Source organism: Manihot esculenta, chromosome 17, assembly GCF_001659605.2.
Source record: "Manihot esculenta cultivar AM560-2 chromosome 17, M.esculenta_v8, whole genome shotgun sequence".
Classification (NCBI taxonomy): Eukaryota; Viridiplantae; Streptophyta; class Magnoliopsida; order Malpighiales; family Euphorbiaceae; genus Manihot; species Manihot esculenta.
Genome location: NC_035177.2, coordinates 29,092,305 through 29,120,285, shown reverse-complemented (window position 1 = coordinate 29,120,285; position 27,981 = coordinate 29,092,305). Strand labels below are relative to the sequence as shown.

The window sequence follows — 27,981 nt, the reverse complement described above, 5'->3', positions numbered from 1 at the left end:
GGAAATAAATAAATGGAGGTTTTTCTATGTCTTTTGATGAAGAAGCAATGTCGTGGTCCCCTACCAGATTCCCAGACCAAAGGCAGTGGTTAGTTGGCTGGTTCGCGTGTGTGCACTGGCGGGACTAAGGGTTTTTTTTTTTTTTTTATCATGCATTTTATAGCATTTAAATCTTTTTTAAAGATTTAAATTCCTTTCTAAAGGAGTATATAAGGAGAGGGGTGTAGCTCGAATTCAAAATTCTAAAATCAACGCCATGCCTCATTAGCCAATCATATTTTAGACAAGGCGAGAGAAAGGTAATTAATAGAAGGCAGAAGGAAAGTAAAGACTAAAGAGGGATAATACTAAAAAGAATTATAATAAAAATTATATATTTGAAAAAGGATAAATTCAGGAAAATGTATACAGCGGTGACACATATTTTTCATATTAAAATTTCATTTTTTTCAGAAAATAATTTGTAGATTTTTAATAATATTTATATATATATATATATATAAAGAGTAATATATATAGATTGGATAATAGCTAGTTGCTATCCACAGCCTTGAAATTAGCCTTATCCAAGCAAACCAATATCGACTTGGGTGTCTGGTTTTGCACTGTTTATGTTCAATGTTGAAGCGAACAGGGAAATGTGCTGTATCTTCTTCACGGCTACCTAATCTCGCAAAGCTCAGCCCTCCTCCTCTCCACACAACTCTACATTCAATTCCCAAAATTAGAGGAATAAAATTGAGCACTCAAGAACAAGTTTCAAACATTCGTTGCCGTGCAAGAAGAAGAGTGAGATACGAAGAGGATGACGATGAAAAAGAAGATGATGGATATGGATACAATGAGGAGATTGCTTTGTTGGAAAACTATACTCAATCTGCAAGAGAAGAAGTCCTTCTTGTTCATGCAATTGTTGATGACCAAGAAGTAGAAGTTCTCATTTTCAAGGTTAGCTCCTCAAAATTGTTGCTATTATTATTAGGAAATTTATAATTTACTCCATAAGTTTTATTATTAATAACAATTTGATCCTTGTACTTTAAAAATTAAACTATTTAATCTCTTAATTTTTCTTTTATTACACATTTTAGATCCTTTCATCTATCTTTTAGTTAGTTTTAAAATTAAATTACTATATACCTCTATATATTATAATTATTGATTTTTTTAATAAAATACTTATAATCTCTATATATTAATAACAAAAAAAAAAAGGAGAAAAAAACTAGATTTGAAAGATGGATATGTAATTAGTTAATTTGTTGGTTACAAATGGCAGGGATTCTCATCGAGCTTGAGCTACGAGACTTCACCAGATCCATCAAGGAGTGTCCTTCCGGCGACGGCGGTGATAAAATCCATAGATAGAGTTAAGGGGCCTTTTGACCCCTCCAATATAGAGTATATAGAGAAAGCCCTAACTTGGGAAGCCTTCAAAGCCCGTTTTGCTTCACCATGATTGATTTGTAAAATTAGATCATGTAAGATTTACATGTTTTGTGAAAATCGTTGACATAATTCAATTTAATCTAATTTTTTTTAAACTCTAAATTATTTTGAGAGTAGTTCGGACAATAATTTTAAAAGTAATATTTAATTAAAATATTAATATTTAGAGATTGAGAAAATAAATTAAAAAATATATATTTTAATCACTACTAAAATAGTAGCAATTATTAAAATAATTAACAATTTTTAGCTTGGTATTTATGGATGCAGTTGATTGAGGCTGTGGACAAAGTCATGACACAGCAGGGAGAAGAACAAGAGAAAACAGCAGATGAAGTGTTTGAGAAAATGAAAATATTGGAAGAGGGAATGAGTGAATTCATTCCGGTAGGCATTCAGGAAATAGATGTCAAAAAAATTGGATTATTAGACATCTTGATGAGCACAACTTTTGGGTCGTTCAAGGTTTATGAAGAAGTGATTTGCGTAAAGATTCTAGTTCCAGAAAGAAACCCATTGTTATACAAATGGGTGCTGGCTTTGAAACAAGTTCCTTTGGTGAAAGAGTTGCTCTCTCCGCCTGACAAGCTTGCGCCTCTTCTTCAGCGTTATAGACAGAATGCTCTAAAATCTTCTAATTAGATGTTAGAGTGGAATTGTCGGCTTGATGGGTCTCATTTCAACAAGATTGTACCTTTTGTTCGCAAGGATGAAATAAAAAAGGAAAAGAATTTCAATAGGTCCCTCAGATTTCATTGAAGTTTATATAAATCTTTCTTTCTTTCTATTGATAAATCTTTCAAGGATTAAAAAAAAAAAATAAAACTTGCCTTTTAGTTATCATTGAAAATAAACTTAATAGCTATAGTGAAAAAAATCAAACTTGCCTTTTAGTTATCATTGAAAATAAACTTAATAGCTATAGTGCGTGGCTTTAACTAGAGATGCAGGTGTGGAATTGGATTGCTGTTCATTTTAGTGGAGAATTGGATTGCTGTTCATTTTAGTTGAGAATTAAATGTCTTTGGCAGGAAATTCAATTTTCTCAACTTTGGCAGGGTTCCAAAAGTTATCATATCTATATAAATATAATAAGGGAGATTTATAATTTAATCCCTGAATATTATTATTATTAACAAGTCAGTTTCTGTATTTTTAGAAACCTATTAAAACGTAAGGACGTTTTAATAGATTTCTGAAAATGTAGAGACTGACTTGTTAATAATAACAATATCCAAGAACTAAATAAGAGATTTTATTTGAGGGTAAAATTAGATTTTAAAAATTTTTTCTCGCCTCCTTTATCTAATTTTAATGGAAAAAAAGACGAAATGACTATTTCGTTGATAGAAAGAAAATATAAAAACGTTTTAATAAATTTTTAAAAATATATAGACTGACTTATTAATAATGACAATATTTAAAGACTAAATTATAAATTTTCCATATAATAATATAGTTTAAGCAGTCTAAGTCTTGGAAATTATTGTTTATCCCTTGAACAACTCCATAAACCTTTACAAGTCTAGCTTAAAAAGTAACTTCTCCGACCCCTACTTTACTCTAAAGACTTGGAAAAAGGAAGACATCACTTGTCTTAGGCTCCATATTTTCAATGTTTTGCTACCTTTGTCCGACCCATATTTGAGTTCTTCCATCAATTTAAAATAATCAAGTTAATTCGTTCAAATCAAAATAATAAATTATTTAAATTTTATTAATTTTAAATTAAAACAAATTATGTCGATTTAAATTAAAAAGACTCAAAATAAATTAATTTCAATTTGCCACTCATCGTCATGCCTTCTCAATAAGAAAATAATGTGACTTGGGATTGAGAATAAAAGAATGTAATGATATTAGAATAATCAACTGTATTATGAACTGTTACTGTTACGAGTTCGGGCCTCCACACCCATTTATACGCAAAAGGAAATTTATTTAAAATTATTTCTATAATAATTAAACGTTAAACTTAGAATTGAATTTGATCAGAAAGTTTTCCTCTGTGATTTTTTTATAATTCAATATTTTTATTTTTTTCTCTTCTTTAAATCTAATTTCTTCTTTGTCTTTTTCTATAAAAAACGATCTGCGTCAATTGACTATCGATAAAGAAGAAGAAAATATTGTTGTCCCTATTAAGAGTTTCAAAAATATTCTGATCGTCACTTATGATTTATGTATGGTGAAAATATTTTTTACATACAATCGAATTAATTTTTAGAATATATAGATCTCTTTGACAGATTTATGACATTTTTTAGAGAGGGTATCTATTATAAAATTAAATGTAAAAAAATATTTGTTTCGATTTTTTAATAATGTTGATTTTGAAAATATAGGGAATGGAGGCCATTGGTTATACAATCGATTCCTACTTGTTTGAAAGGAGATACAAGATAATGAAAATTTTCTTCATATCTCTCTAGCTAACTCATTCTAATTTTTGGGTTCTGATTATTGGTCGGGGATTTTGTTAGCCACTATAAAGAGTATGATATAAAAAATGTTTCAGTTATGCCGTCGGACCCTATGAAAGTTAAAGTTTGTTTGGACATTCGACAACTTTTGAAACGGCGGAAGAAGTTTGTTGGAGATGATGATACTGTGTTTACTGTGAAGTTTCAATACGAAAAACTGACTATTTTTTGCTATCTATGTGGGAAACTGGGTCATGTGGAGACTTTATGTGATTTGTAGCTGAGGTTGAAGAAAAAATATATCAAGTTTGGTTGGGGTGATTTTCTCAAAATACCTGTTCGTTGGAACCATAGACTGATAAGTCTGTGTCTGCGTGATTCCGGCAATTCTGCTCTACCAGAATTTGTGGCAGGTTTGGCATCAACTAGCAATTTTGAAAACACTAATTTGACAGCACATAATAGACAATTCTCCTTATTTGGCAATTCTCCTTATTTGGTAAAAGTCAACCCATTGTGAGTAAGGAGTCTTTATTTGGCAAAAGTCAACCCATTGTGAATAAGGAGACTAAGGACCATATTATGGACAAGGACAAGTGTTTTATTATGCAAAAGTCAATCCATTATAATACTACTCTAACTGCTCATATTTTTACTACAGAATTTATTAGGCATAATCGTCTCTCTATTTGAGATAATATCTCTCGTTATTTAATGAAATTTTATTAATACAACCGGTACCTTGCTCCAAAAAAAACCTTTAAGTTCATTTTTACCAAAGTATAATTTTTATACATTATATTATATCATATTTTTTTATTATTACATAGAATAATAAAAATATATAATATAAGAAAATAAGATCTTTATTTAATTTTGCCACATCTGCCACAGTCCAGCAACCTTCCACCCTACATTAAAAAGTAGAATTAAAAAAAAAAATAGATATATCATATAATATTTTTTTTCAAGGTTTTAATGAATATAGAAGACAAAGAACTGACCTTGTTATGCACTTTCCTCAAATTTGCATATCTGAAACATCCTCTTTAGCTGATTTGCTTTAATTGCAACAGCTACCCAGATCTTATCATAGACTCTGTCAACTAACTGAAACCATGCATATCTCCAAGACTTCTTGAAATACAAAATGCTACAAACTCCAACATATCCTGTCACGAAACCCATTCCCAGACCACTAGAGAACCATGGCATGTCAATAATATTGTCCTTCCTCGTATTCTCAGCTTGTGTAGGAAATTTACCTTCGTCCCCTGGACAACCTTGTAGGGGAGGGCCACAGAGTCCATTGTTGCCCATGTAGATGGATTTATCATCCAAAGTTTGGAGTTGATTTCCAGTAGGAATTCGGCCGGATAAGTTATTGAATGACAAATTCAAGTGACTCAAAAAGTTTAGATGAGAAATGGCAGGAGGAATAGAGCCAGAAAGATCATTTTCAGACAAATCAAGTGACTCGATCATATTCAAGTCGCCAATGTTCCAGGGTATATGACCATCTAACCTGTTCCTGGATAAATTCAAGTTTTGCAGACTTGAAAGATTAAATAGCTGTTTTGGAATCTCTCCAACAAAATTATTTCCTGAAAGATCAATTGAACGGAGAAATTGAAGTGTACGAGTGTATTCAAGCTCTCTTCCCTTGAGAAAAACCACAAGCTTCTCATCATAATCGCCATTATTGGATTCAGTATAACCCTGAGTGCTATAGACCCAGTATTCTCTTTCCTTTTCATAAACAACCATTGCTGTGAAATTTCCAAAACAAGCAGGAATGCTTCCTTCCATCATATTGTCCGCCAAGTTCAATATGCGAAGAGAAAAAAGGTAGCAAAGCTGCAAAGGGATCTCACCTTTCAACTTATTGGAGTGAAGGCTTAGTATTGTCAGTGAAGATAAGCTCTCACCTATCCATGGAGGAAAAACACCAGCAAAAGCATTCATACTGAGATCAAGAAACTGCAAGTCTTTGAGGTTCTTGAGTGACATGGGGATCTCTCCATGCAGACTATTGTTTTGCAAATGTAGGGACAGGAGCTGCTTTATGGAACCCAAAGAAATTGGAACGTCGCCACTCAGCATATTATTTGACAGATCGATGAGATGTAAAGCTTGCAAATTTCTCCAACAATGGGGAAGTTCTCCTGACAGCTGATTTTTTGAGAGATCAAGAACAGTCAAACTCTCCATCCTGCATAAAGAAACTGGAATGGTACCATTCAAATGGTTGTTGGAGATCATTAAAAATTCCAATCGTGGCATTCTCTTGCCAATCATCTCAGGAATCTGGCCGTGAAGCAAGTTGTCAGAGATATCCAACACGGTTGCATCAGAAGGAAAATCAATAACAGGACCCTCAAACTTGTTTGAATTTAACAATATGGTACTATATCCATATTCACTGAATTTTTCCAACTTTGGCAGGGTTCCAAAAATTTGATTATGGGATAGATCCAATACCATGAAAGAGGAGGAAATGTTTCCAAACCAATCAGGCATGCTGTCTGAGATGCTTGCATCCGACATCATTAACGTTTCGATATGCTCTTGTCTTTTGAGCCATTGTGGAAACTGGGGTCCTAATTTGCAGGATGATAACCTAATCGACACAAGTTGGAAAGGGGCCACCCAGTTGGGGCCAATATCAAAAACTAATGAATTCTTACTCATCCTCAAAAACCTCAACCTCTTGAGTTTTGAGAAATGAAGTTCGGACACTATCCCATCCAGTGAATTATTGACGACATCTAAAGTTGAAAGGTTCTGAAGTTGTCCTACTGACACTGGAATTGGACCCCGAAGAGTATTGTAAGAAAGATCAAGAAGCTTTAGATTGGAAAGCTGGCCAATTGACACAGGAATTGGACCCGAAAAAGCGTTTTTACAAAGATTAAGAAGCTCTAGGCTTTTAAACTCTCCCAAGTTATTTGGAAGAATACCAGAAAATGAATTATTGAAAATATCCAAATACACTAAATTATTCTGAATGCAACTCTGTGAGTCGCCTAAAGGTCCAAAAATCTCACCGCTGAAATTGTTGGATTCCATGTAGAGCTCACGCAAATTGCAAAGCTTTCCAAACGTTATAGGCAGATTACCCTCCAGAGAATTCACAGACACATCAAGGAAAGCAAGCGAATTAAGATCACCAATCTCATTTGGAAGAGACCCTCGAAAAAAGTTCCCACTAAGATCAAGATGCTGAACGTTGGTAATATTAGAGAACCAGCTGGGGATTGTGGAATGGAATTTGTTGTAACGGAGATTGAGAACCTCAAGAGATGTGAGATTGAAGTGCGAAACGTGACCACTGTTATAAAGTCCACAATCATGCAAAGAAAAATCTACTAGAGAAGGAATCATGTTTACTGATTGTAACCAATTTTCGTGCTTGTCAACGAAAGCCACACCCTCCATGTTAAAGTATTTCAGGGAAGAAAGAAAAGCTACAAAATGGAGGTTGTCAGTTGTCAATCTATTGCCACCGAGGTGAAGATATTGCAAGTTTGAAAGATTTCCAAGATAAGGGGAAATCTTTCCTGTTAAGAAATTAGAGAAAAGGTCGAGCTTAATAACATGACCAGTAATGTTGTGACAACTGACTCCCTCCCATCTGCAGCAATCGTCTCCTGACCACGATGACAAAGAGATTGAGTTGCTTACCAAGCCTGCCTTGAAGGTGAGAAGAGCGTCCCTTTCATATTTGATACAACTTCCATTCGAATCACCCCCAATGCAACTGAAGAAAAGGCTTTGAGATAGAATGAGCATGCCAAGAATCTCAACAACAGTGACAGTTTTTCCCATGGCTTCCCTGTCCAATGAAGAGATATTTGGATTTTACGTGCTAATGGGATTCTATCATATAACAGAGCTATCATGGCTAAGCTTCTCGTGAGAACACGGCCTCACATCAGTCCATACAATTTCCTATTCGTCAACCTTTTAAGTCCCTTTGTCTTGTCCTCGCTTGTTTATTTCAAACATTGTTGACCCATACATTACTCCATAGACTTTAAGTCACGATCTCTCACTAGACTTTTGCCCTTGGATTTGGGTTTAGTTTCTTATAATTTTATTTTATTTTTAAAAAAAATTTCAAAATATTTATATTTAATAAAATTTAATATAAATATAATTAAAAAATTAATAAAAATATATTTTTTAATATACATAAAAAAGTGAAATGAAGAAAAATCATGTAACGGATAAATTACCATTTATTTCATAATCACTCTTAATGGGCATATGCAAGTGCATCGCAGATATAATGAGCACAACGTTATAAATAATGAGACCTTTGGTTATCATGGAACAAAATGGAGTATTCAACCCTATTTAGTTCTTCTTCTACCTTTGTGATTAATTATATTTCCTCCCTTTTATAATTTTTATTTATTTTATTATTTTAAAATTATTATTTATTTTTTATATTATAATGATATATAAATCAAATATTATAATTTTATTTTATTTTTAAAAAACCTTTTTATTTAATAAAATTTAATATATTTAAGATGTATATAATTAAAAAATTAAAAAAAATTATCGTGAGAATAAAATGAACAAAAATTATAAAATTATAAGAGGGTAACTTGATATTGGTATTTGTTTTTTCAAATTTGACATAAAGGCTTACCTTGCTTACAATAAATCAAGACTACTTTGTTTTATTAAAAAACTTTTTTTTATAAAAAAAAATACTTAAAATTTTTACAGAAAATTGATACATTTTTTAAAGTAACCATTTAATGAAAGTATTAGATTAACAAAAAAAAATTGACGCTTCATAAAAAATAAAATTTAATATTTCTAGCAAATAATTATATAAAGTATTATTCTAACTTAATAATGATTACAATATTATTATATTTTTATTATTAGAAGTAAATAATTCAATTTCTTATTACTAAATTAGTATGATATTAATTTATAACAAATATTATAATTATATAAATATCTAATTTTTCATTAATCTGATATTTTTTGAAGTTCTTATAAAAAGTTCATTTTTTGTAAAATTTGCGTTTTTCCAGCAAATTATTTTACTTTATTTAAAATAAAGCAATTATGAAATCCACATAGTAATAAAAGACATAATATATGATTAAAAATTTTACTGTAAAAACAAGAATATGAAATCAAACATGAGCCGATTTATAATTATTAATAATGATCACTTTACACTTTTAAATTTAATAGATTTTTTTAGAAATAAATTTAAAATAATTTTCCTGTATTATTTGAATGAAGATCACTTAGATTTTCTAGCGTACATGGAGTAAAATCAGTGAAAATAATCTAAAATCTAGCATGTATAGAGCTTCATTATATTATCAAGCACAAAAGAATATGCAATTGGCCAGTATAAGAATTTCAAATCTTTTAATTATTTTGTGATTTTATTCAAATCATTAAAGGTTGATTATAAATTTTATTGTAATTGTAATGAGAGAAAGTGTATTTTATTAATGTAACAATGGCATGTTTTTAATCTTATTTTATTATACTCTGTATAACATATATATAAAGATTATTGATAAAAAAAATTCAAAACTTATAATAATATAATCCTAAATTTTAAAAGTCAGTGCAATTTAATTTAAAATCCCTAAAAATCATCCTTCATCACTAAATTTTCAAGATCAATACCATTGCAGACAACGAGACTACGATTTCTATTTCCAATGATGTTGAAATAGCTTCAATTCTTATAATGAACATAGTGAATTTATCACAATAAATACTTGACAAAGTCTTTGGAACAGAAAAAATCAATAGTGTGAGATTTTTTGTAATTTCTATTAGAACGGATGTCAAATATAAAAAATTAAAGTTGTAGTTTTTGCACCAAATTAAACGGGATAAGTGAAAATTTATAGAAAATTTAAAAATTTTGATTTGAATTGTAACAACTTTTAAATATTAGAATTAAATTATAAAATAATTAAAAATTTTGAATTTTCTACTAATAGTTTTATCTAGATATCAAATGAGTATAATAAAATATGTCATGTAGCAATGTATGTCAACAAAATATATTTTTTTCTAATTTAAGTTTTAAAATTAAATATCAATATAATAAAATTTGTGATTTTGGATAATTTAACTAATTTTTAAAGATTTGAATTAAATTTAAAAATTGTAAAAAATTCTGTACCTTTCAGGTAAATAGGCCTATGTAATTTGGTTGTCTATATAGCTTGTAAATTGAAAAAAATAATTAAAAAAATAGAAGAATGTAGGGGATGAATATTGTGGCAAAAGTATCATTTCCATGCTACCGAATCAATCTCATCTCTGGCTGACTTGTATAATTCAAGCCTTTTTGCTATGGCTGCTCTCTTTTCCATGAGTTGTGGGTCCTCATCCAACATTGCACCCAGCCGTTCTTTCTGCCCAAAAAAAAACCCTCCAATCAACACAAACTTTGGTATTTATTCAACATTATGGTATTCTATGAAAGATTTAAATATCGGACGTTGTCAAAAAGATATCCAAGAACAATACAATTCTGATGGAATTACCTCCCTTCTGCCAACTTGTGCATAGAATTGATTGAGCAGGGACCTCCTAGCCTCTCGGACCTGACAATAAACAACCGCTTTGGGGATAGAATTCTTCAATGTATCACATACCATACCAATATAAGAATTGACATTTGATCCTGAAAGAAAATTTTGCATACACGTCACTACTTCTCATTCTAGTTTTTCATAATAGCAGAAATTTGGATGTCATAACAAGATTACTAGCAGATTCCACTAAACTGATTGTTTAGTAGTTCAGATTAGAGAATGTCATAACGAGGCCGGAAAGCATACCAATCTTCCTGAAATGATAATCAGCAAAACGGTCTGCAATGGGTCCTGGTGCATTTGAGTTTGAGTTCGTGTTTGTGCTCTTATCCCCTTCAAGGTGAATCTTCCGGAAAAATTCCACTGTTAGGTAGCTAGATTCCATGTCCACAAGCCTCAAAACTGTTCTCCTGCTTTCATCACGGAATCTTTCCAAAGCTTCATTTGCAGCAGCAGCAATGTCAGATTGAAGAGTTGGAAATCTCTTCAGCTCCTGGAATTACAATAAAGTACATTTGGTACAGATTGAAGTAAGTTCTTTAGGTTTGGCATTCGTGAGATTTTTGTGTGAGATTCGAGATGAAAAGAAAAAACAGCTTACTTTCTGAACTAGTATCATAACAGAAAAATAAATTAATTTGAACTCTATTAAGAAGGAAATCTATTTCTTTCTAATCTAACGGAACTGAAGTTTCTGCAGTGTCAAGGTGTTTGATTAATTGCAGAGAATTATTTAGGATGATATCTAAGTGGAAAAGGTTATCTTTAATGAAAGCTTGCTTACCTCCGTTTCAGCTATTGACTTCCGTACAAGTTCCTTCAGAATGAAGTGCACCTTAGGAAGACAACAGAAAATAATAACTTGAGAAAAAAATAACGATCATGATAATAGCGACCTAAAATAACTAATAAGTCACACATAATGATGCATGGAGGATGTTTTCTTGTAAAACCATTACCTCTACATTGAAAACAATAATGATGACAATGTTACAACTCCTAGATTTTTGCAAGTTCCAGTTTGATCCATAAAAGAAGACTTTCATACCTGCCCTTACAACATCCATCACCTTTTGCTATGTATAATACATGGATTAACAACTATTCTTCTACATTTTATGCCTTCTCAAACAAATAGTCCTCTTTAACAAGCAATAAAAAAATAACAGCCCTTTAGCTGGAGCATTATCCTTCATCAATGTTGCCGAAGCTGCTGAATGTTTCCTAACTCAGATAATCGGTAAATGCATCATCTTAAACAAGCAAAATCAAATAGATTTCACATCGTCTGAGTAATAGTCCTCTCAATGTCAACTCAATTTACAATTCATTTTCAAATGGAAGTACCAAAAATATTAGTAAATATCTCCTCCCAATGAAGCCATATGCCCCTCCGATCTCCCAATGGACTCGAGTTATTTGCCAGATGATTTCCTTCCATTCTAAATTATTCCCTCCATTGATTTTTCTCGTCTACAGAAAATATGATTCATTTCCCCATATAAAATACATTTAACAACAAGCGGTCACCACTATTAGGGAAGAAAAGGCCCAATAGAGGAACAATTTCAAGCTTGACAGATCTTCTAGTTTGAAATTTCTAGAAGTCCATAAATCTTCACATGCAAACAAGCATTGGTATCATTTATGGCACAACTCAGAAAAGTGAAAATGCTAAATCATTTCAGGAGACTTTAACAATGCTGTTATTAATGTAAGCTAATTATCCCTACAAAAAGGGAAAGGACATAATGATGCACTATCGACAAAGGAAAGCAATGATGCATGCACCTCATGTATGAAAAAATGTCCATGGTAGAACAGATGTAGAACAGATGTAAACGTTTTCATCTAGAAAATGGAATTAATAAACATATATAACAAGTTGCAAAGAAGAAAATGGTGCATAGGAATCAGCACAAACTGCATTCACCCCAATCTTCAAAATCATTACATATAGCCCAAGTAAGATCATTACTGCATCCACAGAGGCCTCGGCCGGCCCTTTGAAGTAGCTTATAGATCCATCAATTAGCCTCCTATACCCTTGCTCTGGAGCAATTAAATGTGGCTGATAGCCATCAGCTTCTGAAACAACTTTTTGCACATTTTTCAAAGAGAGATGACGATCAAAGGGCAGCTTTTTTAGAGCAGCTGGTAGTTGATGATCAAAAACCCCATATATTCTATCACCGCCAGGGCGCCTGAAAGTTATTTTTATTTTGATAAAAGGAGAAATTTTATTAAGAAAATGAAGGAGAGTACCAACGGTGGAAGACAAAGGATCCTCCTTCAAAACTCCAGAAACAATTACAGACAAGAACATGAAAACAAGCTAAAAGAGTAACACCCTCCAATCAGGTTGATAGCACAAAAAACCAACTAAAATAGAAACTTATATCTCAACTATATAACAATTTCCAGGTCCAGAATAACTGCATGTAATCATGCGATATTACAACATTAAAGGCTTCCTGCAAGTATCTTGTATTCCTTGGTCATCTGTGGAAAGAATTCTTAAGTTGAAAAAGTAAAATTGAGTTTCTTTCACACTTTCTCCCATCAATTTTCTGTTGCATAAATCATCAATTCCAAATAATAATTAATTTTCCAAGATCCAAAACTGAAGTTTTCTTGACCAATCTGCTTGACCATATATACAGGTTTGTCCCAAAAATATCATTTTCCAATATGACATGGAAACTAATAGTCTAATACAGGGATGTTGATTCAGAATGCTCAAAAACAAAGAGTCGATCATTATCCGAATAAATTTCTGGTTTCTATTAAATTATTTGTACAATAAGAAGAAAATAAGAACAATTGAGGGGAAGAAAATGTATTGTAAATTACCCTCCATCCAGGTGTTCCTTAAATACACGGTCAAAAGCACGACACAATTCTAGGATCGTGTAAAGTTGAGCCTGGAAAAAAAGGTAATGTGCTTCCAGTAAGTCAAATAGGAGCATTAAATTATTTAATTCACAACTGAAGAAATCTAATATCCGCAAAAAGTCTCATTTTTTACCCCCGAGTCCACTGCAATGGGCCTGCCAATGCGGTCCAACTCTGCATTAAGCTCATCAATGGTCTTATTAATTAAGGCAATGATACTTGGTATGCGCTGTCTGATAACCGTCTCCAAATGCTAATTGGGAGAATAATTTGCAAAGTGTAAAAACATTAGTATATGACAGGTCGCAAAAGTCAGAGCCAGTGAAAATAACAAAATAGTACAAAGGAGGGCCTTTATGTAAATTTAAAGTGATGATAAGACCTTGGATAAAAGCTTTGCAAGATACTCCGCACCCATTTTACTTGCCAAATGTCCATATTCAGGGCTTGTTTCAAAATATTCACGCTCCTTTCGACGGGCAGCAATCATGTCAACATTCTTGTTGATATCAGCTTGTGAACGATTAACAATTCCAACCCAGGGATGTTGCAGTCTATAAGACCTCCCTTCAAGAACCTTAATCATTCATGCAGGAAATTATCACATTTATGAGTCATGTTAATGAACTGCAGAGTTATAGCAATTAATTCATCAGGAATAAAAGTCTGTACATCCAGGGCATTGGTTCCCTTGTCCATAAGGTCAAGCTTTGTCAGCACACCGAATGTCCTTTCACCTAAAGACACCAAGTGCAACAGGAAAGTTATATCTCTGTCTACAAACGATTAACCAAATACAACAGCTAGAACGGAAAAGATTTAGCATTGAACATCCCCAGATTTTTATTACCTGAAGGATCGACTTCTCTGGCAAGTTTTATAGCATCTGAAGTAGCAATATCTTGATTAGCAGGAGAAATAGCCAATATGATGCAGTTGGGCTAGCAAATAAGGGAAATGTATAAGACAAACAGAGTATACAAAAATATGCAACTGCAAAACTAGTGTATCACATAAAACATTATTTGACCTATAAAACCAAAATCATTAAGCAAATGAGATAAATAACCAAGAGGGATAAATGCGCTTTGATTGAAGAGGTAAATACTCGTTATTCTGAGTGAACAGAAAAATGGGATACATATTTGACATTGTAACACATTTGAATAACAGAGATTTTGTAGTGCTTAAAAGATAAAAAAAAATGCACATATGTTGGAAATCGAAATCCCTGTCATTACAGCTCTATTTATAACAACAGTCATCAGTATCTAAAAACAACAAAAATTAAGCCTTAATCACAAACAACATTTCTTACATGGAAAAAAAAGATAATCTTTTAACAAAGGAAAAACAGGTCAGGAAGAAAATCCTATATAGGCCGAATTACTCTTAACTAGTTAAACATTAACATAGAGTGAAATTCAATTGTTCTAGAATAGGCATAAAATTATTCAGAAATGAACTTGCTAACTGAATTCTCTGCTTCAATTAGTCTCACTTGGTAGAAAGTTGTGATGCAGTCCCTTCATATACTAATTCATTTTAAATTAATTAAGTCTTATATATTCCACATAACCTCATGTATATGAACATATAACCTTTATGTAATCAGATAGATTTGTGGAAAAATTTGTGTGTATTTTCTATTGAACAAGCATGTTTATATACAGATCATCTATCAATCAATTAGTATCGATTAATCCTATGATTTTTCAATCTATTCTAATTATATACAAATTATATTCGCAATATAACACTCACCTCAAATTAGAGCAAAAATGTTTATCATGTCCAGCTTATTACAAAGATATTTTATTCTAAGCTCATTTAATGTTTTGCTGAGTAAATCACCCAATTGCACTCATGTCCTCATATGACTAGTGAAAATTAAATTTTCTTAAATATTCTCGCAGATAAAATGGCAATCAACTTCAACATGCACGATCATGTTCATGGTATACTCAATTGGAGGCAATATAAAGAGTAGATTATCACATCAAGCGGGTAATTAGGGCTGTAATCAAACCGAGCCGAGTCGAGCTTTAATAAGCTCAGGCTTGATTAGAAAATAAATTTATAAGCTCGAGTTCGACTCGAGTTTCATTTATAAGCTCGACCTCGATTCATAAAATAAATATTAAACTCGAGTTCGGTTCGAACTCGATTCGTAATAAGCTCGTTTATCACATTAACGAGCCAACTCAAACTCTATTTAAAAAGCTCGAATTTAAGCTCATTTAGGCTCGAATTTGAGCTCGATTATATTATAAACAAGCTCAATATAATTTAAATTTATTTAAATTATAAATAAATTTAAATTATAAATAAAATTTAAATTATAAGGTCATAAGGAGACTTTTAAATTAAATTTTTTAATTTAATTAAAATCTCTCAAATCCAAAACTAATAAAAAAATATAGAAGGATTGTCCTTTTATAGGGAAGTCACAATCCTCCATATCCCTTTAACTTTCGATGTGGGATTGGTGTTAGCTAACTCACGAGCTTGTTCGCGAGACTGCTCATGAACTTGTTCGCGAGCCTGTACACGAGCTTGTTCGCAAACTTGTTCACGAGCTTGAAAACAAGCCAAGCTCACAAGTTTAAACGAGCCAAATACTGCTAAGCTCAAGCTCGGCTCATTTATTAAACGCGCCTAAAAAGTGAGCTCGAGCTTGGCTCGTTTAGAAAACGAGCCGAGCTCGATCGAACTTTTATCGAGCCGAGTCTTGAATAGCTCATGAACAATTTGGTTCATTTACACCCCTACGGGTAATACAACATCCACACTAACTTTACACTAACTTCTTTCAACAGTTGATTTATCATAAAATCTGTGCCATGACTTGTATTTTGACTTGGCACGGGTTTGGATATGATATTATGCTTTTTACTTTTTCAAAATACTAAGTTTTCTCCAACTTATGCTTTTTACTTTTTCAAAATACTAAGTTTTCTCCAACAAACACGTAGCAGTTTATAGTGAATCTTTTATCAATTCAGGATCCCACCCAATTAGTATTCGGAAAATAGTCGATCGTAGTATTCCCATGATCACTGTAGAGTATACCAAGTCTAGATATTCCTTTTAGATAATATAAAATTTATTCCAAAACAGGCCAATATTTCACAGTAAGTGCAGACATAAACCAACCTTTGTCACTATAGTCTAATATATGCTAGCATACATTTTTCGAGTACACATTAAATTTGACATCTAGCATATATTATATATAATTTAATTTTTTTTCTCATTAAATTTATTTTTTTTTCCTTATTTCTAGCAAACACAATATCTGGCCAACCAACCTCCTATATCTCTTTAGGTCATCATAAGTATCTCCATCATTTTTCGTTTCACATACATTACAAATGATTGGTATTCTACAAATTCAGTTCTCAACTTTTCAGTTTCTGCAAGCAAGTCAAAGTCTCTAAGAAAATTCTCTTTTTAGCCTTTAAGGCTTTTACTCCAAAAAATACTTAAAATTGACCTAAGTCTTTGACATGAAAATGCACGTCATCCAGTCACTGGTCTTTAAGAATCGGCCAAAAACTCACCTATGCCACTTTCTAGGGTAGTGGTGAGACAAAACGATCATGTGACCTACGCAAACAGTTTTCTTGGAGAGGAAACCCAGATTCTCAGAACAAGTCAAATGGCTTTGATACCATTAATCAAATAGATTTGTGGGAAAAATTGTGTGTATTCTCTATTAAACAAAGATAGTTATATATAAATTACACGATCTTGTTAAGGTAGCAAATCACTCTCCTAAAAATACTCTATTAATCAATTAGTTCTATAATTTTGCAAGCTATTTTAATTATGTACAAATTATATTCACACTATAACACTTTCTTTGAATAGATTTAACATCATTCACCACTGATGCTAAATTCTCACCTTCTCAACATAAGAACCGACCATATTTTCAATATCTTCAACTATACTCTCCGGCTGTCCCTCTGCAAAACCCAAATTTATATCATTGCATAAAAGGAACATGATCCAGTACACATATAAATAAATAAATAAAATTTAATGAGAAAAAAAAAATTAAATTATATATAATGTATGCTAGAAATAAGGAGGGTCACTATAGTTACCTACAGCAACCTTTGTCAACCCAGGAAGATCTATGAGGGTCAAGTTGACAACTGAAACAAAAACCATGCAGATAAGACCACAGAATCTGACTAAAGAGTTTATGGAATTATGTAAAGAAAAATGAATTATAAAACTAAAAAGGCAACAACAAATAAAAGTGCCAAATAGAAAGACCCATTATTAAGCTCTTTCTTGGGTTCAAAACTGATATTTTAGGAGAAATTCAAGTTTAGCACATGCATCATAACAATTTGAAACTTGAAAAAACATCATTCTCAATATTTATGTCACTATTTAACTACATAACTTCATTTAGGTTGCGGTTAGGAAAGAAGTATGAATACAAACCATTTGGAGAATATATGCTCAGGTGAATCGGAATATTAGAGATTTGTTTCGACTTTCCAGTAATACGATCAGTTTCATCTGCAATCTCCTTACGCACAGCAGCTACATAACAGAAAGAATGCTCATTTTAAATAGTGAAAGTTGTAGACTAATTAAACAATGCTTTACATTACATGAAAACATGACACTCATCTAATTGATGAATCAGACTCTTCCACTTGAAAAGACAAATCAAAGAAAACATGTCAAACAATTCAAAATTGAAAACAGATTAACACCATTTCGAGGGAGGCAACCAACTAACTACAAGCCCTGTGGCTCAATTAAATGGTTTATTCATTGAATTAGCAATACTGAATACTGATATAAATGGAAAATTTTCCATTTTTTTCCATCTTTATATTGTTGTAACTTATACAATTTTGACTATTCTAAAATATTCATATAATTTTGACTTTTTTTTAGCATGATCGCATATGTGGAAGACTTTATTCTCCAAATTCACAACAATAAATTGCTCAAAAAGGACACATAAAGATATCCCATATCTAACACCATCTTATCAATATTTGTTGATATTTATTGGAGGAACTTCAATTTATCATTGAATCATAGATAAAAAAAATAAAAATTAAAAAATTAAAAAATTAAAAAAAAACCAGCACCTCTTCAGTCATAACATACTGATTCTTGATAAAATTTTATAGAAGTTTAAGGTTTTGAGCCTCAAACATAAACTGATCTAGTAATAAGTAGATAAACTAGAATTTATTGAACATATCCAATGCACAATGTGGGATTCAGTTTGCTTTAGTTGAGAACAAACATGGTTTTCATCGTAATAAACTATATATAGTACCATGTCATGATCTGAGGAAACATCGAGACTTACCAAAATCTGTAAACCTCTTCTTTGGTGCATGAAGAAATTCTGCATATTCAGACTTCCCATCCTCTATCTTATGAAGTTGCAACACCAACGGTCTCCGCGTTACAATTCCTACCGGTACAAAACGGCAAAAGATTAAACTGATAACAAAATAATGAAAAAGAAAAGGAATTGTCAATTAAAAATATAGCAATGGCTTTGACTGGATAATGGAGATCACTCCATTTTGAAAAAGAAAGAGATTATGATTCATGAGTTAGCTCCATTTGACTGCTTAAATATTATTAGACAAATGAGGAAAAAAAATTTAAAATTGTGTTCCTCAAATTTTATTTAGAAGCAACAAGAACGAAAAACACCACTCCATAGAACTGCATTGATATACATGTAGCTTAATTCAAATAGCCGCTCATTTCCCAGTTAACCGAAGCACAATAACCGACATTTGTTTCTCCTTTAGTTTCTTCCGTTAAAAATAAACATCAACTGAAAATCAAAACCAACATTGAAATACACAATCAAATAATTCCTATCGAAATTACCAGATCCACGAGGCAGGAAATCTCTTCCCACAACGCTTTCCAACACAGAAGATTTCCCAGAACTCTGAATTTTCACAATAGAACAACAAATATTAGCAAATTAATCATGAAATCGGAATTCCTGAAACAACGAGCAAATCAGAAAAATATCATTCCCATTGAGAAAAGCATTCAGACCAGAAATTCAAACGGAAAAAATGAGAGAGATGGAGAGAGAAGGAAGACACCTGGCCACCAACAACAGCAACAGAAGGGAGAGCTTCCCAGAGGGACATGCCTTCACCGCCATGATCACCTAAGACAGTGCAAGCTCTTTGGATTCTGTTGACTAATCCAATCAAGCTCTCCATTGTGGCCATTTTTCAAACGGGATCTAGAGCAAAAGGAGAAAATCTTCGTGCTTTGAGTACAAAAGCAAATGTGAGATGAGAAGGAGGATTTAGATCAAAGAACGTAAAGCAAGGATCAAAAATTGAATGGGCGCTTGGATCATAAGAGAGAGTGAATAGTTTAGATGTGGACGTAGAACCTGAAACATTAACATACATACAGTAAATGGCAAAAACGGTCAGGGAAGGTTTTGATTTGAATATTTGTTAAACTTTGGAGCTAAAATGTGATATTTCTTTTTTTTTTAGAGGGTAAAATAAAAGAAGTAATAATATATATATATTGAAAACTTAGGACGAATAATGGAATTCCTCTGTTTTATAGGGCTGTTTAGGACAAATAATGGAACCTAAATGCGATGAAGCTTCTCATGATTTTTGTACGATCAGTCTGATGGTCAGGAAGAGACTCATTGCAGGTTTTGTTTTCCCTCGGCCTCGGAGTCCAGAGAAGCTCGACATGTGTAGATCCGTAGCGTTTTGTCGTGACTCCATAGAACTCAGATTCTATAATACTAACAGTTTTAGAAATAATCAACTGTTTTAATCATTTAGTAAAAAGTTAACATATAAACTTTTTGTAATCGAGTTTGGAAACACATTCGTCAAGACATTCATAATGTTATCATCCATTTAAAAGAAATTTAGGATAACTATGAGACAGTGACTTCACAAATGGCAGTTCACGTATATTCTTTTATCAACTTACTTGAATGTCCATCAAAAAATATAAAAAACATATATATATTTTTTCAAAAAATATTTTCATGAGGCTAAATCGGACTATTTTTCTCATCAACATTAGCAATCACTGGCAAAATTTGCAAGGAAACAGATAGAATAAGTTAAAATCACTCGGATAAAGATTTATAACCAACAATAAACTATAGATGAATAACACAACCACAAGATCTGTGTTTGATCTGATTACAAAAATATTAACAAACTTTAACCAATAACAATCACGCTAGCTGCAGAATACAACAAATATAAACTGCAAAATGGTAGACAACTTAGAACCCAATAAGCTACCTATACAACCACACCATCACTGCCCACTCAAAAGAAAAACCTGACAAAAGGTTAGCCCAAAGTCAATTTCTTCCCATTTTTATATCTTTTTTTTTTCTGTTCGCTGATCTCTAAGCAGAGGAATAACAGTCTATGTCAGAAGCATGCCAATTTCCTTCCTCTGATACTGTTGTCTTCCTGATTTACTTTCTTTGCAAATTACAATGTAACATGGGTCATCAGCATGCGAGTTACAATTTTGTAATCAATCACTGGCGCAAGAGGAAAATAAAAAATATAAAAAAGAACTAAAAAACAAGGCCTATGCAGTTTTATGCCTCACTGATTATAAGAGAGGAATTTATTGTCATTGCGTGTTGCGTGTTAACCCACCACGTGCCACATTCCTGCACAAATAGGAGGATCTATTAGCTTTTGAAAGACTAATTCAGAAAGCAACTTATTTAGTGATGATAAAGAAGATAATACTATGAAAATGTGCAAGAGCCAAAAAAAATTCAGCAGTGAAAACCCCCAGTATTTCATGCTCTCATAAGTCTGTATACGTTTACAATATTACAGAGCTAAGACCTAAAATTTAAAACATGTACTTGTCATAATGTTACAGTTTCTGTTAGCTTTTGAAAGACTAATTCAGAAGACAACTTATTTCGTGATGATAAAGAAGATGAGAATATGAAAAATGTGCAAGAACAAAAAAGCTAAGCAGTAAAAACACTTAATGTTTCCCGCCCTGATAAGTATAATAGGATACCTCAAAGCCAAGGCCTAAAATTTAAATCACATACTTGTCATAATGTTATAGGGATGGTATCTCCAAGTGAAAATTTTTTTCCTAAAATATGATTATCTAAAACAAATATTTTCACCTTTTTGTACTTCTTTTGTAAGTGGGTATCGGTAAAATACTTAAATTTAAGGTAAATAAGGATTCAGGTATACACGTATAGTTAGAAACAGTATAGCATAGCAGTGGAATATTAAATTCTTAATATTCTTTTCATTTAAACAGAAACACAAGCAAACAGCCAGAATATGGTTGCCTCATAAATAACTTGCTTTATTCTCTATCATCACGGGCTTTGCTATAAAGAACACGACAACCTAGAATCCTAGATGAATCAATCAGGTCCTAGTCCACTTTGTAGTTTCAAGACAACCTCAATCTAGAATGGATAGGTTGGTAAAAATAAAGCAGAAATCATAAACTAAGGCACAGAGAACACCGTCAACATATCTAGCTCATTAGTGGAACTCATTACCGCAGAAAAGATAAAGCAAGCACTAAGATTGTTGTACAGGGGAGAGAGGGGGATAAAAAACAAAGTAAACAACATATCTAGAAACTATGGGAAACTGCCCCAATCATTTCTTTCATCCTGCAGTGACTTGTTATAAAGTACCAGTAGCTCAGGGTATAACTACAAAACATGATACAACATGCAAGGTCAGTGAACCAAGAAAATGAATAAACCACACTGGATGAATTGTATTTATCACCTCCTTAATCATTGTGAAGCAATAGATGAAACAAAATCCCATATCGACTTGGAGTCAAGGGCACTAGAGCCTCACAAGGCCAAGTATATTCCCTACCACTGAAGGGCCCTTTCCAAGAACAAAGTAGTGAGCCTCAATGGCCAAAGCAGACAATACCAAGAGGTCTCAATAAGACAGTTCAATTTAAATTGATTTGTCATCATTTAGAGCTAGAGAAAGTGAGGCACAACCTCACATTTCCACCAAACTGGATATCCAGCCTATCCCTTCAAACTCCCTCGACTGGCTGAGAGCATCAGATAGATGATGATACAAAATCCCACATTGACTAGAAGCCAAAGAAGCAAGAGCCTTATAAGGCCAAGAACACCCCTTCCCATGAGGGCCCATTTCAAGGACAAACTCTTGAGACCTCAATAGCCAAAGCAGACAATGCTTCAAGATATGCATACAACTCCATTCAAATGGGACTGATTTTTATGAAGCAGCTTCATATTATGGGCTTTTGTTTCCTTGTGTGTAGGGATCAAACAAGTTCTTCCAAGTAGTCTCACCATGGACCAGCCCTAAACTAGACCACATAAATCCAGTTCCAAGAAGGTTTAGAACTGGCAGTTGCAATTTTGATTCATTCTAGGTTTGATGTGATTTTTAGACCAAGTTATTTTTCTTAAAAAAGAAGGGGGATCAAACCAGATCACAACATAATGCTTAACAGCCGAGTCTGATCTTATTCAAGGTTAAAGAAGGGGGCCTGAGCCCGACTCCTGAGGTCCTGGTTCAAGCCCTTGAACAGTTGACCAATTCCAAGCCCAACCTGGACCACAGCTGGGTTTACTTCCAACTTCCATGAAGATTTTCTTCAAGGACAGAATAATAAAGCCATTATAAAGATGAAGATAAAGCCTTTAGGAATGATCTTGCAATTGTGAATTACATGGAGAGAAAAATAGATGAATTTTGGTGGAGTAAGAACTTAATGGATAGAGTTGAAGATTTTACAATATCCAGATAGTCATAATAGTATAATACCAAGTATATAATAGTATTAATGTAATAATTCTTAGTAAAAACTCCATAGCTTTTGCTATATTTGTTCCACCTTTGCAAAGAAGATTATACCCCCATTTCCCACTAAATGAATGTGTTGATCATTGCAAATTATCATGCAGCCAACATTAAACGCATGCCAACACATAGAATTTAAGTCATGCAACAGCTAGTTTAGTGCCGAAGTATGATTTCGAAAAAAGAAGAAAGCAAAATCTAATGAACCTTCCAGGAAGCAGCTGAGCAGCAGTGACAGGCCCTTTAGAATTACCAAACCGTTTCGCCCTATTCTCGTGTTCTTTCTCTACACGCATGGCAGCAACTTCCTTCTCCATGGAAGCTACTTCTCTTCTCATCTTCTTTGCCTCAACTTCCATTGCTTTAGTTAATGTTTCTACTTTCTTTGCTAACATCTGAGAAATTAATGATCAGACAAAATGCTCAACCAGATATGTAAATAATATGATCATAACACAGATAGGAGAAGAATATCTACCTCAATTGCGTCATCCTTATCTTTGAGGCTTTGATCTTTTTCATGACCAGCTTTCCTCAAAGCTATGACCTCTTTTTGCAGCAAATCATACAATATCCCTGGAATTCTATCCTCAGTCTCTGCTGCCGGGAACTCATTGGGCTTCTCATCAGGATTTCCTTTCCAAGAATTAGGTTCGTCAGCATCCTTGGTTCTGTCAGAAGGTTGGTTAAATGAACGATGGGGGCTGGTGCCATTAAGGAGCACCCTACTACCCCTATCCAAAGATCTGGTGCCGCCATCAAATGATTTTGACGTTCCTTTAGCATGCTTAAGCACTGAATTGGTACTAGAGGATAAGGAAGATCTCAAATGAGATGTTGGTGTTTTCTTGGACAAGAAGCCATTGGAGGTCAATCTTGAGATGTTATCAGCCCCACCTAAGGACTGGCGACGAGAAGGCCCATTGCTTACACTTCTTCCCTCTGGTGCACTCCTATTACTACTGGACGACCCTCTCAAGCTTCCTTCTAGCACTTTGAGCCTCAACTGGTATTTTTCCTGAAAATTGCAAGATCATAATTTACCTTCATGACCACGAGAGACAATACTGCATATCGCAGAAATGTCAGCTAACAAAATGAAAAAATTACTTTCAATTGTGCCTCAGACTTTGCAGTTCGCTCAGTAATAGCAAGCTTGTCACGAAGTTGCTGCATTTCTCCCTGTAAAAACAGTAATATTTGAGTGTGGAGAAGATTGAAGACAATGCCAGTAGCCAATAAACAAGGTCAAGTTACAGCTAAAAATTAACCTGCAAAAATCTTCGTTCTTCAAGCCATTGTTTGACAGGCATGACTTTGTCATTTGCGTCTTTCCATTCATTTGCTACCACTGTGGCCACTCTGTTTGCTGTTACTTTTGCACGGGCCAGCTCTCGGTCAAGAGTTTTTCTTTCCTCCTGCAAAATGGGATAGCAAACAAATCATATTCAGCTTGCACTCAGAGCATGTCAACTAAATGAAGTACAGCAGGCTTGATTTTTCCAATTTGCATTGTGTATTACATTCATCTCCTGAACTTTCCGTTGGTAATCCCTCACAGCATTTGCAGCTGCTCCACCAGCAAGAACTGCTTCTTCCAGTTCCCTCACAGTTTGGGTAAGCTTTTCAACCTCTGCAACTTTTTGCCTATGCATTTTGTCTAAAATTTTATTTTCTTCCTGGCATATACAAGCAATAATATGTGAATTATCAAAATTGTACATGCTAGGAAGATAAAAAATTATATTTCAATTCTGAGACATTTGGAAATGGGAACATCATCGAAGCAAGAATCTTAAGATACCTGACAAATTTCTATCTGTTTCATTAGCTCTTGGTTCTTATTTTGGAGATCATCCACCATAGAGGCCTTAGCCAATGCAACTTGAATGGTCCTCTCAGCTTCAAGTAATGCAGCTTCTTTTGATTTTGTCAGACGATCCAATGCCTTGTTGTCATCTTGAAGCTTTGTGATCTGCAAGCAAGAAAAGGAATTTATTAATGAAACAGAATCAACAATCACCTAATATAAACCATTCTTAATTATGAAACCATCATAATCAGCTCAACACGTAACATACCTCTTGGCGAGCAAGCTTAAGCTCAGCCTCCAAAGGTGCAAGAATGGCTTCAATGGGAGGCATATCATCATCCTTCTGAGCAGCATGAACTCTTCGAAGAGTTGCTTCAGCTGCAAACTGAGCTGCCATGGAAGCCTTCTTCTCATCATTGATTTTCTTTATTTCAAGATTCTGCAAATGATTTTCAATTTTAAATAAATATAGCAATACAGCAGCAATCAGCAAAATCTATTGAGTTATGAACAGGATCCAAACGATACTTTGCTTTCTAGAAGAGATTCTGTTAACTTGAGCTTTTCTTCCACTTTCGAGAGTTCATCCGTGAGCTACAAAATGATAGAAAGGGAAATGACAAAATCAGGATCATTTCAAACCACATAATTGTCAAAACGAAGAAACAAAAGAACATGCTGTTAAATTAAATTGTACACACCAAGATTTAGACAATCCAAAATCCCCACAGGATAAAATTGCACATGCAAGACATAAATAGAATTATTAAAAAGAACTGTTAAACTCATGAACTTCAACAATGAGAAGCCCATCATAAAGGAGAAGGTTGCACATCAAATCTAATAATCCCAAGTGCAGTACATTAAAAGAAATCTTCAAAGAAAACCTGAATATACTAAAGAGAAACCATAAACATCAGTTCCAGGTGAACGGTGAAAATACTAAAATCAATAACTACAACAGAGTTCGAAATTTCAAGGCAGGCTGAGATAAAAACAGGTACGTATCCATGCAAAGCTACTGCAAAAGCATACAGAAATATTTTAGTTTTCCAACCTTTAATTTAGGCACAAAAACCACAATAACAGAAAATTATTTAAAAAAAAAAAAGAAAAATAAATAAATTTGACCCAAGTAACTATTAGGACCAGTACTTTCTTTTCTACGCTTGCAGAAAAATCCACGTAGCATACTGGCCAATCTACAGCCGTACAAAAAGAAGAAAAAAAGACATGAGATAGATTCTGGGAAACATCACACTTAGTTGTGATGGCTTATCATTGACATTGTAGGATTAACAAGCAATATTGACAAAGAATGTAGAAATCGTGCCAGACAAAGCTGATATGGGCAGTGTATTTGTAGGGAAATGACATCCCAACAATAACAAAAAGAAACCCTATTTGTTTTCACCAATTTGGAGGAACAATAATCTACATCGGTGCTGAATATATAACATTGCATTGTTGGGAAGGTACAAGGATCTACATTTTCCCGCTAAGAGAAGAAAAATCACAGACAATATCCTACAAGTGAAAAATCCAAACTCCATCGACTTCAAAGCTTAACATATAATCAAGAGGCATAAATGATATAAACCATTAGCTGATATCTAAAAGATAATGACCAAATTACTTGCAAGGAGAAAACTGCCAATGAAAATCAACAATCAAGAACATTAAGGTAAGACCGATTAGTAAATGGAAACCCTGAAGAAGAAGAAGAGGGGGGGGGGGGGGGGGGAGAAGTACAGAGAATGACCTCTTCGACAGCCTTCTCTCTTAGTCTCTCGGAAAGCCTCAACGCCTTGATCTCAGCTTGTGCTTCTCCCAATTCTCTGTCTTTATCTGCACCAAAAATCACAGACGAAAATAAAAAAACTTCAAAATGTCACCACAGGCAAAATAAATCGAGCTCGAAACCCAGCGAAATACAGCGAAAAACCACTAGATCGAACCACATTCAGACCTCTAACTTCGTTCTCAAGCCGATTAAGCTCAACCTTAACCGGATCCGAGCCGTGCAGCAAAGTAATGAACTCATTATCAGCATCAAAGCTAGGCCTAACCGAGGTCCTCCTACGAGACGAACTCTTCAGCCCTTCCTTAAACGATCCAGAAACAGTAAGTTGCTGAGCAGGCGTTACAGAAGCCGCAGCAGCAGCACCATTGACCTCGAAATCCACCGTTCCGTCGCCGAAAACCTCTGCCATATCCGATCTGATCCTCCCTGGCCCGCCTTATCCCTCACATCCAAATGCACCAAGATCCAAATGCCAGCCTGTTCAAATCACACTCTACACACATACAAAACTACCAATCCACATAAGAAACCACTTCGATTCTCTCCTTGTTTCAGAGAAATTGAAATAGTGCCTGCAAGTAAGCAGCAGCTACTACTTAACCACAGATTGAGATTGAGATTGAGATTGAGAGAGAGAGAGAGAGAGACGAGCAAGTGTGCTTTTGTTCGAGTGTTTCTGTTTTGGCTTTTTCTCTCTCTGTCTATCTAAAAGATTGTGATTTAAAACTGGCCTTTCTCTTACAGCGAAAAGAGAGAGAGAGAGAGAGAGAGAGAGAGAGAGAGGGATTTGATTTTGGATTATTTAAAGAGAGAAATGTAAGAGCTGAGAAACGCTTTGCTGTTAAACAGTGACAGTGCTACTTAACTAAGCGACTGTATTATTGTATTGTTATGGAGATAATTATATTTTTTTATTTTTAATTCAATTACGGCTTGCTTTTTTTTTTTTTTTTTTTTCAAAAAGGAGGATTATGGGGATTGCGTGGTTTGGGTTTTAGGATAAACAGGATGCGTACAGCGCACACCAGGTCTGAAAAATGGCACTTGGTGGGTTTCCGTGTTGGATGGAAATATCAAATATAGAGAGTAGCTTTTATTTGAGAAATATTTAAGGAAT

The 27,981-nt window shown here is 33.6% G+C and overlaps 4 protein-coding genes across 5 annotated transcripts; 1 reads left to right on the top strand and 3 right to left on the bottom strand.

The window, feature by feature from the left end:
- Positions 1–526: 526 nt before the first annotated feature.
- LOC110605011 (glutathione S-transferase U10) lies at positions 527–2,188 on the top strand. Its single transcript, XM_021743301.2, has 2 exons — positions 527–948; positions 1,720–2,188. The coding sequence occupies exons 1-2, from the start codon at positions 619–621 to the stop codon at positions 2,089–2,091; spliced, it is 702 nt and encodes a 233-aa protein (XP_021598993.1). The 5' UTR covers positions 527–618; the 3' UTR covers positions 2,092–2,188.
- Positions 2,189–4,722: 2,534 nt separating this feature from the next.
- LOC110605618 (receptor-like protein EIX1) lies at positions 4,723–7,894 on the bottom strand. The gene is made up of 2 exons (XM_021744250.2): positions 4,877–7,894; positions 4,723–4,783 (listed from the first exon to the last, which is right to left on the bottom strand). The coding sequence occupies exon 1, from the start codon at positions 7,698–7,700 to the stop codon at positions 4,881–4,883; it is 2,820 nt and encodes a 939-aa protein (XP_021599942.1). The 5' UTR covers positions 7,701–7,894; the 3' UTR covers positions 4,723–4,783; positions 4,877–4,880.
- A 2,103-nt stretch (positions 7,895–9,997) lies between these two features.
- On the bottom strand, positions 9,998–20,352 carry LOC110604562 (phragmoplastin DRP1C). Its single transcript, XM_021742792.2, has 17 exons — positions 19,998–20,352; positions 19,486–19,787; positions 19,259–19,322; positions 18,720–18,827; positions 17,828–17,929; positions 17,479–17,529; positions 17,276–17,337; positions 14,217–14,307; positions 14,039–14,103; positions 13,749–13,943; positions 13,500–13,619; positions 13,325–13,395; positions 12,450–12,675; positions 11,256–11,306; positions 10,718–10,964; positions 10,421–10,560; positions 9,998–10,288 (listed from the first exon to the last, which is right to left on the bottom strand). Exons 2-17 carry the CDS (start codon positions 19,615–19,617, stop codon positions 10,163–10,165), a joined length of 1,851 nt encoding a protein of 616 aa, XP_021598484.1. The 5' UTR covers positions 19,618–19,787; positions 19,998–20,352; the 3' UTR covers positions 9,998–10,162.
- Positions 20,353–20,488: 136 nt separating this feature from the next.
- Positions 20,489–27,632, bottom strand: LOC110604563 (microtubule-associated protein 70-2). 2 transcript variants are annotated; one of them, XM_021742797.2, is made up of 11 exons: positions 27,030–27,632; positions 26,823–26,908; positions 25,589–25,654; positions 25,329–25,499; positions 25,052–25,222; positions 24,771–24,926; positions 24,519–24,665; positions 24,358–24,429; positions 23,726–24,265; positions 23,455–23,642; positions 20,489–21,065 (listed from the first exon to the last, which is right to left on the bottom strand). In XM_021742797.2, the coding sequence occupies exons 1-11, from the start codon at positions 27,271–27,273 to the stop codon at positions 21,026–21,028; spliced, it is 1,881 nt and encodes a 626-aa protein (XP_021598489.2). In that variant the 5' UTR covers positions 27,274–27,632; the 3' UTR covers positions 20,489–21,025. The 2 variants fall into 2 exon arrangements, with proteins under 2 accessions (XP_021598489.2, XP_021598488.1); XM_021742796.2 differs by lacking the exons at positions 26,823–26,908; positions 27,030–27,632 and adding an exon at positions 25,762–26,784.
- Between the last annotated feature and the right edge of the window lie 349 nt (positions 27,633–27,981).

Bases quoted from the DNA above. Each gene is read 5' to 3' on its own strand.
- LOC110605011 (XM_021743301.2), top strand. From the start codon at position 619: ATGTTGAAGCGAACAGGGAAATGTGCTGTATCTTCTTCACGGCTACCT. The intron at 949-1,719 runs GTTAGCTCCTCA...TTATGGATGCAG, and splicing joins TAGAAGTTCTCATTTTCAAG to TTGATTGAGGCTGTGGACAA.
- LOC110605618 (XM_021744250.2), bottom strand. From the start codon at position 7,700: ATGGGAAAAACTGTCACTGTTGTTGAGATTCTTGGCATGCTCATTCTA.
- LOC110604562 (XM_021742792.2), bottom strand. From the start codon at position 19,617: ATGGCCACAATGGAGAGCTTGATTGGATTAGTCAACAGAATCCAAAGA. The intron at 17,930-18,719 runs GTAAGTCTCGAT...TCTGTTATGTAG, and splicing joins GAAGAGGTTTACAGATTTTG to CTGCTGTGCGTAAGGAGATT. The intron at 17,530-17,827 runs GTTTGTATTCAT...TTTTTGTTTCAG, and splicing joins GAGCATATATTCTCCAAATG to TTGTCAACTTGACCCTCATA.
- LOC110604563 (XM_021742797.2), bottom strand. From the start codon at position 27,273: ATGGCAGAGGTTTTCGGCGACGGAACGGTGGATTTCGAGGTCAATGGT. The intron at 26,909-27,029 runs GTCTGAATGTGG...TTTTTGGTGCAG, and splicing joins GCTTGAGAACGAAGTTAGAG to ATAAAGACAGAGAATTGGGA. The intron at 24,266-24,357 runs GTAATTTTTTCA...TGCAATTTTCAG, and splicing joins AGTCTGAGGCACAATTGAAA to GAAAAATACCAGTTGAGGCT.